A 14030-nucleotide genomic window follows, 5' to 3' on the forward strand; every position below is an offset into this window, starting at 1 on the left:
TAGCCTCAGGTCAAATACAGTGATCTCCTGGGGGTCAGAGTCTGTCAGCACAGTAAGTCTAAAATTCTCAGCATCCAGAGTTCTGACAGTGGGCTTGTGTTTTCATAAAGTCTTTCCACAGGCAAGGGGAGGCAGAGGGAGGGAGGCTGTTGGTAAAGGATGTGGTCATGGACCTAGAAGGGATGTCCCCCATTCCTCAATAGACAGGCTCCTTTTTGATGGCTGGTGTTCAGGACATGTCTTCATGGGCCATCCAGGAGCTTTCAGGAGGAAGTTTTGGTGCTGGCTGTGCTCAGTTCAAGTGTTTGGCCTCCAAAATAGGCCTGTTGCCTAGGAGGAGGATTGTGGTGCTTCTCACAAAGGCAATACAAGCACATGCTTGGTAGTCAGGAGCTGTGCAAGCCATTCGTCACACAGCAAGCCTTATGTGGTACTGCAGTTGTCTGCTGATCCCCACACATGATGAACAGACCTGATGAAGTCTTTAGCTAGTGTTTCTTTACCAACTAATGGCTTATATTTCATTTTGGAGCTCTTGGTTTTATTCCCAGTGCAGCAGCTGCACTGCAAACTCATGAACTTAATGCACGTGCGGTGTTTACGGCTCCAGACTGAGAGCGTGTCTGGAAAGTGTTTCCTTTGAAGAGTGTTTGATGCTTATTCATGTGGCAGTGTAGTTGTCTCAGTTTATCAAACAAATATTGAGGTTGTTGTCCAAGCATGTTATTTCCCAGTAGGCTCCTCCAGAGCCTTTGCAGTCTGTCCTGGAAATGCACAGCTCAGGGCACGCTGTGAAATCCTCCTCAAAAGCAGCTACTGTGTGTAATCAAATCCCTTACAATGTTTACTATTCTGAGCCACTTTGGGGTTTAAAAATCAAGGTGACTCAGTAGCAGCCTATCAATGTGAAGAGCATGGTTGTTTTCTGAATTAAGTTCCTGGTATTCATCAATTGAACAAACGCTAAGCTGTGGAATGAATTAGCAGCATATTGAGCTTTACAGCCTAGTGCACTTTGGAGATGGAGGAGCTAACAAAAGGCATCATAACAGCAAATATCAGTTTCTCACAGATGCAGATACATATGGTAGTAATGCCTTAAATGGTGCACAGTGAGAGAGCACCACACTCCAAGGTGTGCTCACAGTTTTGTTAGTCTCGTTTGCAGTCCATGTGGAGTCTGACCCTGGTATATTTTCATGTTATTTTAGGCTGAAACTATATTCTGGGCTACATAAGGATCAATCATAGAATCATCATGGAATCTCATCTGGTTTTCTGCAGGGGAGAAAGCAGCAGAGAGGAATACAACACCTATTACCTGTCTTTCTTGGTTCTGGGCATTCCTGGGCTTCATCCCAGACTCTGTCCCAGCCAGTATTTTGGCAACAGGAGATATATGTTCTACTTTGTATGGCAGGGCTTCTCCTGTTTACACTTGGTGCTCTTCCTCAGACAGAAAAGAAATTGTAACCCTGAAAATTATGCTCTAGATCTCCTCTTGGGCCATGGTTCAATTTTATTTACTGTTGTCAGGGTAGCCAGTTTTGGGATGCATAATGTGTAGGATGTTGGAATATTATGACATAATTTAATCTTCTATTTTTAAAGCTTTGGAGTATCCAAACCTTGATGTCTCGGAATCAACTAGAGACTACTGGGTGATAACAGGTACTTTCTAATATCCTTCCCTCCTCCAGGCACTCCAGGTAATAATTTTTAGTGCTCATTTATATCAACACAGCAGTGCAGTAATTTTACACAGAATAAGTGGCTGCCCACTGAACCTGCCTTCAGCTGGGCAGGTGCACTGACAGTCACTCTGTGGCATAAGTGATAGATCATCTTGAGCAGTGACATCTCCAGCAAGAAACACCCAGCTCAGAATTTATAGCACTTTGGTTGAAACAGTTCCGAGAGCAGCATTATTTTCCAAGAGTTTTGAGACACAAACAGACCTTTTATTTATTTATTTATTTATTTATTTTATGTCCTGGGACATGGATTTAAATCTGAAATCAAAAAGGACACATAGACATAACCCAGCAGCAGAGGTGAGGCCGTTACACCAAGGAACTTTGTTATGATTTGCTGACTATCTGGGTGTAGAGATTTTTTGCATCTTTCACTTGAAGCTCTTAGGCTTCAAAACACTTCTCTTATCAAGTTATTTCACAGGTGCCACCTTCTCGTGCACAATAATTTTGACTTCAGAAATGATAACTGGGCAAGAAAGAGACCCTTTCCCTCAGATATCTTTGAGTGATACCAAAGCCTTTCTAGCTGGTGTGTCTGTACCTGCAATTGTTTAATGCTCAGGAGAGCAAGAGCAAAGGGCTCTGACATGAAATAGGCTTGGTACCAGTTCCATCTTTTCATAAATTTAAAATAAAACATAAGTTTATGCAGAGATGATGATCTTCTGAAGGGAGTGGTGCAGCTCTTCCCAGTATGGACCCTGTGAACCTGATACTCCATTTCTTGCCTCTGTGCACTTGCTGTGATGGATTATTATTGATATTACAATAGAAACTCTGTTTTCAAAAAGATCCTGTTGGTCCCAGGAGACTTGTTTGAAATAGTGCTAAAAAAACCATACAAATGTATGAATTGAATCTGCATGTCATATCACTTTTTTTGAACTTTAGAATCCAGTGTCTTTTAAATGTTGCATTGATTTATACTTCAGATGCCTTCATTTATACTTCAGAAATGTTTATTGACGTTTCAGTGCTTTGAGACAGGATATCTTGTTTGAGACTGTATAAAATCGAAACTTCAGAGCTCAAATCCTCAGGACAGAAACTGGTTTACAGGAGCATCTGGCAATAAGCATAAACGCAGCAGCTCTCAAATAGGCTTAAACCTAATTTTTAGATTGAAGATCACAGAGTAGTAAACTGAAGGCCTAGAAATGGTATTTTGATATTATCTGAGATGAGCTGTGCAGGGGCTGAAACAGAAGTATGTTATATCCTCACAGGGAATTACTGAGAGGGGATAACAGTGTCCAGGTGTTTAATTTCCAAGTTAGTCTGCACCTCCCTGTCCCAAACTGTCCCACAGACCACGTGTTACTTCACCTGTGGGTGCATGAAGTGCTGATCTGTGTTTTTTCTGTGTTCCCACAGTGATCCAAGGGGTGGATATTGCTTTGCTGGGGCTCAACAACCAGAGCTTTGCCAGGCTGATGGAGCAGCGCTTGGCCCCGCTGTTCATGATGTCCCACCAGCAGGGAAGGCGCTTCAGACGTGCCACCACCGTGGGCAGCTACACTGTGCAGGTGCTCAGTGTGGGGAGAAAAATGCTTGGCTTGCATCTGTCCTGCTTCAGTTCCTGTAAAAGACATGCCTAGCTGAATTTCTAGGCTGAAATTTCCTGTATTTCTCATGGGTATCAATGCAGAATGCCTGGCACTGCTGATGGTGCCTTTTTTTGCAGCCAGCCATGTTGGCATGCCTGTCATCCTCCAGAAATCATCATTAGTTAATCAGTGTTCATAAATATTTTCTCTCTGGTTGCTATGAGGATTGGTACAAAGTACATATTTTAGCGTATTCAGCATAATGAAGAGTTCCAAGTTTTTTCTTCTTGATAAAAGTTTCCTAGGTAACTCAAAGCTAGAATTTCTTTTTTTTTTCTCTTTTTGTTGGATAAAAAATGTAAGAGGCAGCCTTTATTTATACAGGGTTAGTCATCAAATCATGTGGCCCCAGATCATGCTATGAAGTAGAGACTTGAAACCTGAGTAATTTATTAATCATCTTTCTCTTATTTACAGCATTTTTCATTCAGTATTTTGAACTGATCATGTTTTGTTTTCTCACCATTAAGCCAAATGATGTTGTGGGCAATTAAAAGATTTCTTCTTCAATCTTCAAAAACTACTTATTTAAAAAAAATAATTAAATTGTTTTCCAAGAATTGTTTATTGTAAGGTATAAACCCAAGTAATTGCATTTCCCATTTGCCCACACAATTCTTTGTATCGTTCCACTGAAAGAATTTAAAAGAAGGAACACATTTTACTTGCCAGAAGTGTGAATTTTGTAAAATTGTCCATAGCATAATGGAGAAGAATCATAAAACTCCTTTTTCTTCTAATCATTGGAAATATTTGACATTTTCTCCACTCTCAGGAAAGGTAGAGGTACAATGGAAAAATTCTGCCAGTGTTCTGCAGAATAAAATGGAAAAGCATGATTCCTTTGTTATCAACCTGGGACAAAAAAATAATAAGTATAGAAGGAAAATGGGAGGCTGTTTTTCAACTGCAATATGCCAATAAAGTAGAGATTTCAGTATTAGAACAGATTATAAGAATTCCCCCTTTACAGAGGACTGTAATGTCTAAAAATTTGATCCTTTCCTCTTTGCTGCATGCTTTTCTTAGTGTAGGGTTTTACCTTAGGATTATGTTTAATTTTTTTTCAAGAAGAATTTTAGTTGTTTTTCTGACTGACTGATTTAATAGCCTGGGCTCTGAAGGGGAGAAACTCTGATCCTATGAGGATATTTGCATGGAGCTTATGCTTGTGGGCGGTCTTGAAGGAGCTCCCTGTGGACGCTGCCCCCAAATAGCTCCTGGCAAGTTTTGCAGTGGTGTAACACAAACACAGTTAATTTCTCTTTCTCTCCTCAATTTATTTATTTTATTTCCCTTAAAGATGGTCAAAATTCAACGGATTCCAGGACCCAAGGAGCCAGCTGAACTGACATATTACACTTTATACAACGGGAAGCCTTTGCTGGGCACTGCAGCTGCCAAAATTCTGAGTACAGTTGACTCGCAGAGGATGGCCTTGACCCTGGGCTATGTCATCCAAGTTCAAGCTGATCGTAAGAGTCCTTTCAAAAATTCCATACGTAACCATTGCTTTATTCCATGAACTGAGCACTATGGAAAGCCACAATTAATTCTGATGCTGACAAAACCATGACAGCACACACTAATGATGACTGGGGCAAAGTTGCTATTCATGTAACTTGGCCAAAAAATGTAAAATGTGGTGGCTGTTAAGATGTCCCTTATTTTTGACTTCATCAAAATAGTATAGATTCTTTCTATCTCAAAGGGGTTATTATTTCCTTGAATAACAATTTTCACCAAGAAAACTACATGGTTGTTAAAAATATTTAGATACAAATCAGAAAAGTGAAGTAGAAAAGAGCTACTTGTGCATATGGACAGTTTTCAGATCCAAGATAGGATAGCATCATTCAGAATAATGTGGTCAAAAATACTCCATTCTTGAAAAGTAAAGTGTTTTCAAATTTCTCTTTCAAAACCTTCATCAGTTACTGAGTGATTGTGGACACAGGTTTCTTTAAATGGTTTTTTAGATATTCCTATATACTTGTCATAGTCATAAACCTGTGGTGAAGCTTGGAGTGTTTTTTCACGCAGTTAACATAATGTATAATGTTGACACAGGTTTCTTTAATTTTTTTTTTCAGATATTCCTATAGATTTTTTTTAGATATTCCTATAGATATTAAATGGTTTTTTAGATATTCCTATTTACTTGTCATAGTCATAAACCTGTGGTGAAGCTTGGAGTGTTTTTTCACGCAGTTAACATAATGTATAATTATGCTTCATGCAATGTATAAACCCATGCCTTTTGCTAACTGGATTTCTCCACCTTGCCAAAGTATTTCTTTAGAAGGAATCAAAGTTATGTAGTAGACTTCTGCACTGGATCTCCTTACGGGTGAAACAGCACATAAAATTGTCCCTGGTGCAATTATATCTGCCTGGAGGAGTGGTAGTACTGAAATAATTGCGTAAAATGGTGACAGGAAAAGAAGAGACCACTATAATAAGTAATTTGTGTATCATCCATAAACATAGGATTGAGTAAGAAGACTGAAATATGATACAATTTCCACAGAATGCACCATGTACTGTATCTGATATTTGATCTGATCATGGTCTGCTTCTGACTTTAATTCAGCTGAACCCAAGGGTCTCCATTCCATAAATTCCAGCATTTACATTCCAAGTAATTTTGTTTTCCATGAGAATATTTCTTTAATGTATTTTTTACTGCAGAAGAGATAGATATGGCAGTTTCCTAGCTCTTTGTGCAATGATGTGATTTATATTTATGTGGGGATTTAGGCAATTATGGAAGCTACTGCTCATCATCTAACTTTGTATTTCCATGGTCTGATAAGGCAGCCTTATTCATCTGTAGATTTTCATACCACGTATGCCTAGAACACTGTAAAAATAGAATAGACAGGAACTGAAATTGTGACCTGAGGTACGTGAGATTCTGAAGGTAGAGTATTTGAAATGTAGGAAGTAATTCCATCTTTATACCTTATTATGGAAAAAACACAATTTCTTTCCTTTTGGACATGGTTATTTGTAGTCTGCATTGCCGCATAAAGTATTTTGTGTGGATTTCATTTTTGCTCATTATAATTTCTGTTCTAGCAGAATGAAAAGTTCTGTCCCAAAATACTGTGAGAAAAGACATGTACCCTCGGGAGCTCATAGCTGGGTTAGATGAGACAGACGAATAATAACACAAAAAATGGATGTTCCTGTGTTATGAGCCAGAGACTGAGTTACAACAGAATGAAAGGCTTGTTTCAAATTCCACTGAAGTCTTACTGAGTTCAATGAACCATGGGTTGACTTTAGGTCACATTGGAGTCTGGTAACTGAATTAAAGATGTAAATTAGGACTCCTAAATGACTATCCTATTAGTAATAAGGTCATAATTTCCTCTGCATCCCTTAGAAGGCAGAAGTATAATTTTTCAACCATTGTTTGCTGCTTCCACAGCAGCAGACTATAATTAAAGTTTCTGTTATTTGTTAAAATTCAGATTCCGTTTCCTTCCCCACAGCCCTCTCATCCCCAAACTAAATGTCAAAGTCAATAATTAAGAATTCTGCAAGTCTGTTGAAAAGTGAACCTTGAAAGTTTCCAACCTGCCCTTTTTGTAGTCTTGTACTCAAGCTCTGAGCCTAATGGTGCTGTTCCTACATCCCCCAAAGACCTTCACTGGCTTTGCAAAACACTGCAAATCTACAAAGAGAACAGGCTCAGGCTCCAGCCAGGCTTTCAGCTGGAGAACTGTAAAGTTCCCAGTGGCTGCTGCAGAAGAAGCTGGTTTGTATTTGAAGTCTGATCCTGAGAGATGCTGAGTCCCTCCGACAGCTCATAAGCTCAATGACATTTGAAAGCGCCGGTCCCCCAGGAAATGGGAGCGGCTGCTTTGTGCTGGTGTTCTCACAATTGCCTGCCCACACCAGCAACCAGTGCCACAGCAAAATAAACAGGGATAGCATGGGGAAGTCCACTAAATATTCCACTACAGCAAAGTTCAGCACCATAAAGAGGTTGTCTGATTGTTTTTCCAGAACAAAATGAAATGAGAGAACTGGGAATGTGTCACAGGAGGATGTGTGAACAAGTTGAAGGTTCATAACTAAGAGAGATTATTCTGATGAAATGGAGTCTAAAATGTTTTTGCCTTGCTGCATTTCAGAAATGTACCCTTTTCCTGATGCCATCATTAATATGTCTGCAAGTAGCTCTTTTCAGCCTCATTATTTCTACTCCTTCAGAAATAATGAATTCTTCTTGACCTTAACTATGATAAATTATTTCTAGAGCACAAGAGAAGCATCTTCTTATTGCCTTATTGATATTGATAGTAACTATTCCAGCTAGTTTCATTGTTTTTTAAAAAGCTCTGCCAGTTTGCTCCTGCTGAGCCAGTCAATGCTTGACACCATAGATGGACTCCATGTGTGTTCTTTTAACACACATGCTATGCTACTTTGCTCTAAGCTGGTCTTGTGTTTGAAAAATAGTTAAGGATGCATTATTTGCACCTTTTATTTGTTTGTTTATTGTGTGAGTGAATCATTGGAGTGATATCTCAGATTGTATCTATCTTGACTTTGGAGTGGATGTCTGCTTTTGCATATAACCAGGTAACATAAAATTAAGAAAAGAGAGCCTAGGGAATTGTGAATTCAACAAATCAAATCAAAATCAAATTCAACAAAAACTGTTGCTGATTTTCCCCTTTTTATTCTTATTAAAGTAATAAAAGAGGTATTCCCTTGTACAGAAAGCTAGATTACTTAGCAGTACTTTTTATACTAATTTCTATATGGAGGCAATTGAAGGCTGGAAGCAGCAGGAGCCTTTCCCAGTCAAGTCACCACTGGTGGTTTGCCTTTTTCTGCAGCTGTGGTGAAGAACCCCCCAAACAACCTGTGGATCATTGCAGCCGTGCTGGCTCCCATCGCGGTGGTCACCGTCATCATCATCATCATCACCGCGGTGCTCTGCAGGAAGAACAAGAACGACTTCAAACCAGACACCATGATGAACCTGCCTCAGAGAGCCAAGGTCAGTGACCCAGCCCCACATCCAAAGGTTCATTTGCCTGCTGAGGCTGTGGCTCTTGGATAGATGCAGTTGAAGGATGTTTGGAGCTGAAAGGATTGGTACTCACAGCCTGGATTGGCACATCTCCTGTAGGATCTGTAGCCTGAGCTGTTCCTGCCTGCTGAACATGGGAATGTCTGGAGTTTGGTAGCAATTCAGATCTGGCCCTAACCAAAGTTCTCCTCCCAAATTGCTGGAAGGTCCCCTTCCAGAATATTTCCCCTTTCTGATTCCTGCATAAAATCCAGAATAGACATACTTTGATTTTTTTTTTTCTCCTACTGCTATTTTTCTTTTAGGTGTTTTGGACTTTCTAATTTATGTATATTGCTGGTCAGGTTCAAGCAGTTATGGTTTTCTTAAAGTTACTAATCCATATCAATTACAATATTTTTTTTTCCCAAATCAAATGCACTTCCAGTTTGATCCTCTGATAGAAAAAAAAAGTCACACAATACTCTTTTATCTCCATAGTGAAAAAGTCTGCCCTCTCAATGTTGGTATTCAATGGCTCTTGATCAGGTCCATCCAAAGATAGGAGTTTTTAGCCTATGAGGCTGTGTGTAAGTCAGACTGTTCCTTTGCCCTTTTAGCTGGCTTTGCTCTTCTCTGCTGGCATGGGATTGAGATGATGAATTTTTTCTTTGGTTTCTTAATGCTACAGACAGCAGGATTATTGAGATTTCAGCTCTGTTGCTTCTGCTGAAAAATGTAGATTGGAAGGAGAGTTGAAGGAAGGCATGAGGCATTTGACAGCTCTTTTCTCCTTATCTTAGGTTCGTTGCAGATGGGTGCAGCTGGTGCCAGTTGGAAACCAGACATTTGTATCAAAAATGATTCAGAAAAGACATTTCCATTTTGGTTCCAGTGTGCTCATCTGTTTATCCGCTATTATCCATCCAGTTTTAAGACTAGATCTGCAAAAGTGTAACACACAATATCACAAACACAGACAGGAATTAATATCACTGCAGTGCTATTAGATGCCCCATTGAAGCCCCTAAAAATGCAAATTATGCTTTATTAGGGGTTGTTGCCAATGCTATGCACCATTTGATTGGTTTTATATGTAATCTTGGGCCCAGCTAAAGGAAAAAAAAATTGAGGTAAACCTTGTACATTGTTTTGAACTGCCCATCAATATGGGATGCTTACCAGCTGAAGAAAGTTGCTATGTAAAAACAAAAAACAAAACAACCTACTGCTGGTTGAAATTATAGCACAGGAAAAACTTGAAAGTATTTTCATATTTTAATCCATTGTTTCCATTCCAAAAAGAAATACAAAACTGGATTTTTACTGTTCCTCAGATTTAATCAGGCTGTAAGATACACACTCAGGTTGAAGCCTGTTCAACCAGGTTACATTTGCATCAGCCTTCAAAGCATCAGATGGGAGCTGGATCTGCAGTTGCTGGAATGAAACAATTGGTGCTGAGCTCCCAGCACCCACCCCACAGTCCTTTTCCTGCAGGTTTGTTTTCCAGCTTTTCCTGCAGGTTTGTTCTCGTTGCAGCTGGAGTGCAGGAGGTTCCCTTCCATAGAGCATTTCCCCTTTCCGGTTTATTTTGAGACTCCATAAAATTTAATTTAATTCATTATCTGAAAAGTGGTGCATTTCTAAATGAAAACTAAATTGCTTTCCATTTAGTTTCACAATGATGGCTCCATCAGAAAGGTTCTGCCAGGTCTAGTTTAGAGTTTATGCTGGTATATGGACTGTGGAAGTTGAACCCTGCAGTGGGACTGGGAATGGACTGGTTTGGTCATTCCTAATTTCAGCATCTTTAATTAAAATAAGGCTAAGAAACATATTTTGAGAAGATAAGGAAAGAAGGTAATTTTGAAAAGAAGATTTTTAGTTTTATTTTTAATTCTAGTGTTAGGGCTAGTGGTAATTGCTTGAACTGTAATTGCCATATTTCATGCAGTTTGGGATTACAAATGAACACATATCCATGTCACATTTAAAACGAGTCTGCTGTATTTCATGGCTGAGCAAAGTGCCCGAGACTGCTGATTAATGCTGACTCCGCTCGAAGTGGAGTCACAGTGGAGTGATTTGTAGTTTAAGCAGCCGCTTTGGTATTTTGCCTCCGCGCATCCGAGATGGGCTGTAGAATGCCCGGAGCACTTTTGTGACCCTTTTTGAGCAGCCAGCAAGGATCCCATGTGCCACCTGCCTGCTGGGGTGCCAGGTGCGTGTGCTGGCTCCAGCAGCCCAAGGGGACGGGCAGGGCAGAGCTGCTCGGTGCTGCAGTCCTGCGGGAGGAAGGGAGGGAGGGAGGGATGGAGGCTGCGGGTCCTGCCGGAGCGCAGCTGCCACATCCCCGCATCCTGCGGCGGGACAGCGCCCAGGGGAACCCCGCATCCACCATCAAACACCCGGGAGGGCACCAGGGCACGGAGCAGAGCGGCGGGGCTGCTGCCGGAGCCTGGCCATGAAGGCGTGACTTCTGTGTCGTGGCAGGCTGAAGGGTAAAGGAATGAAGTGTGCAGAATGAGCTCTCGTACGCAGCGCAGTTTGTAGGAGCTCTCCTGGGAATTGTGGTGCTGTTGTGAATTGCCTCAGCAGTTAGGGACATCTGGATGCAGCTGCAGGGAAAAGGAAGATTGGAAAATACCATTTTTTTCAATTTTCTTTCTAGCTGTAAGATGAAAGAAGTATAAATTCAAATTGGTAAAGTTCTGATGGGATTTTATTTTAATGTTTTTATTTCAATGCTGTTTTTATCTTAAGGAACTGTTTTTCCTTTGAGGTTTTGGATGAATGTTAACTTTTGCCTTCCTTACTTTCTAATTCACAGCATGCTTTTTTAAAGTCTACAATCTAATTTGTCCCCTCAACTAATTTTCTTTTTTAGACTATGAAAGAATAAGTTTGCAGGTAAGGAGAGATAAGATCTGTAGTCTAAGACCCACAAGCAAAAGCAAGTGCTGCATGCCGTGGGAAAACAAGCCTTATCAGTTTGATAAAGGGCACAGAAAAAAAGTCAGACTGTACCTGAGTATGCCAATAGAGAGGAGGGCTGATCTTTCCTTCCTTTCCTTTCCTTTCCTTTCCTTTCCTTTCCTTTCCTTTCCTTTCCTTCCTTTCCTTTCCTTTCCTTCCTTTCCTCCTTTCCTTTCCTTTCCTTTCCTTTCCTTTCCTTTCCTTTCCTTTCCTTTCCTTTCCTTTCCTTTCCCTTTCCCTTTCCCTTTCCCTTTCCCTTTCCCTTTCCCTTTCCCTTTCCCTTTCCCTTTCCCTTTCCCTTTCCCTTTCCCTTTCCCTTTCCCTTTCCCTTTCCCTTTCCCTTTCCCTTTCCCTTTCCCTTTCCCTTTCCCTTTCCCTTTCCCTTTCCCTTTCCCTTTTTTCCCTTTCCCTTTCCCTTTCCCTTTCCCTTTCCCTTTCCTTTCCCTTTCCCTTTCCCTTTCCTTTCCTTTCCTTTCCTTTCCTTTCCTTTCCTTTCCTTTCCTTTCCCTTTCCCTTTCCTTTCCCTTTCCTTTCCCTTTCCTTTCCCTTTCCTTTCCCTTTCCTTTCCCTTTCCTTTCCCTTTCCTTTCCCCTTTCCCTTTCCCTTTCCCTTTCCTTTCCCTTTCCCTTCCCTTTCCCTTTCCTTTCCTTTCCCTTTCCTCCTCTTTCCTTTCCCTTCCCTCTATTTCTTTCCCTCTCTTTTCCCCTCTTTCTTCTTTCCCTCTCTTTTCCCCTCTTTCTTCTTTCCCTCTCTTTTCCCCTCTTTCTTTCCCTCTCTTTTTCTTTCCTCTCTTTCTTTTATTTCTTTTCTTTCTCTCTTCCTTGTTTCTCTCCCTCCCTCCCTCTTTTTTTTCTCTCTCTCTTTCTCTCCCTCCCTTCCTTCCTCCTTTCCTTCCTTTTTTTGACATATTTTTTTAACATCTTTAGAGTCTTTTTCACAATCATTACAAGGAAAAAGAGTCCCAGAAACAACTGTATTCAGTCTGCCCTTTGCCAGGCAATGTAATCTAGTGGTCTCTCTCTCTCTCCATTTATTATTTCAAAAGCAATATTAGAATCTCAGTCCTTCAGTCTTTGTCAGTATTTTGGATGTATTGGACATCTACATTTGCAGTGCTTCCTCTGTGCCTGGTCGTGATTTAGCCTTGCCAGTTCCCTCCAGGGGTGGCAGAACCATCTGCTCCTGTGGGCTTTTACAGAGCAGGGATCCAAGAACAAATTTTATTTAATGCAATATGTCTGCTGATGAGGATGACTTTCTCAGCTCTCCTTTTATTGCAGTTTGTTACTGGACATGGTGGTAAGTAGAACTCTGATGATTAAAATAATCCTTCATTTTCTTCCTGTGGCAGATCTGAGCTGGGACACTGCAGAATTCTTTAGTAATTCTCATGTCCTGCAGATTCTGGTTTGGTTTGTTTTTTTGTTTGGAGAGGTGATTTTTTTGTTTGCTTTTGTTTTTTTGGGGTTTTTTTTGTTTTTTTTTTTTTTTTAAGTAAGAGATGAAGTTGAAATTATTTGACTCCTTCAAAGGCATGGAGGGAGAAATAACTGATTTAATCACCTCTTCTCTCTTGTTACCTTTTTTCAGAATATCTAGGGTTGTCTTAACTGACAATATTTATAATGAGGTTGAAAAGCAATATTTTATTTAACAATATTATTATGTAGGATGTTGTGCAGAATTTCTTCCTAACTGTCCTTCACACAGCTTCTGCTTCCCTTCCTTCATTTGCTGGTGGCTGTTTTGTGATACCCTGCTTGCCATGGAGGAGTGATGGTGAATTAGCATTTCTCTGATATATTGCAAGTTCCATGGGGGTGATTTGTGGAGTTGTCTGCTCTCCCTTATCAGCATTAGCCTGCTCCTTAATGCACTGAAGCTTCTTATCAGAGGAATGCTGAAGGATGGAAACACATTAGGAACCATTAGCCTCAGTCTGAGCAGGAGCTTGGGAATGCCATGCAGGTCCACACAAAGAAAAAGCATTTTTTTAGGTTTCAAAAAGGGAAAAACAGCACCATTATTTTCAGACTGAGATCACCTGTGAAATGTATCAGAATTTAGAGCTGCAGCCCAGCTTTAGTAAGGGACACAACAAGAGAAAATGCTTTTCAGAGCTTGTCCTTCTTCTGTGCCAACAGCAATTTTTTTTCTCTTGCTGATTTTCTTTTGGAACTAAAATATTCAATGATGACATGACAGGAACGTGGAGTAATCAGTCATGAACTAATTCCAAAGTATGTATGAGGTTTAAAACCTGCACTTTCTCAGCTTTGAAGTGTTTTGTGGTCCTTTCTTAGCATTTTGTCAATTGTCTTTTTACTTCAGGAAGAGCAACCTTCCCATTTTTGGTAAGTTAGTTTTATTTAGTGTAACAAGAACACGTTTTCTGGAGGTGGTTATGAATTTCTTTGAGTGATTTACTTTTCATATTTTTTCCCCAACAGATAATGCGGGTTGGTTTTGCTGTTGTTGGGGTTTTTTCTTTTTTTTTTTTTTTTTTTTCCCCATTCTCTTTTCCTTCCAGCTGAAAATGCAGTTTGGAAAGTCATGTTTTGTCTAAATGTTTAATTTTTCCATTGAGAGAATCCACCTTTCCTTGGCTGCTTTGCCCAGAAGGCATGTGTTAGTTCTGCTGGGCAGGAACTGCCT

General features: G+C 40.3%; 1 protein-coding gene across 5 annotated transcripts in view; it reads left to right on the forward strand.

Moving 5' to 3' along the window:
• The window catches only part of KIAA1549L (KIAA1549 like), a 141358-nt gene that overhangs the window by 75760 nt on the left and 51568 nt on the right, over positions 1-14030 (forward strand). For all 5 annotated transcript variants that reach the window (XM_064715681.1, XM_064715677.1, XM_064715679.1 and 2 more), the window contains exons 8-11: positions 1612-1671; positions 3132-3283; positions 4668-4839; positions 8221-8384. In XM_064715681.1, coding sequence (XP_064571751.1) covers positions 1612-1671; positions 3132-3283; positions 4668-4839; positions 8221-8384 — 548 coding nt within the window. The remainder of the gene's footprint in view (positions 1-1611; positions 1672-3131; positions 3284-4667; positions 4840-8220; positions 8385-14030) is intronic.

This window comes from Zonotrichia leucophrys, chromosome 5, assembly GCF_028769735.1.
Source record: "Zonotrichia leucophrys gambelii isolate GWCS_2022_RI chromosome 5, RI_Zleu_2.0, whole genome shotgun sequence".
Taxonomy (NCBI): Eukaryota; Metazoa; Chordata; class Aves; order Passeriformes; family Passerellidae; genus Zonotrichia; species Zonotrichia leucophrys.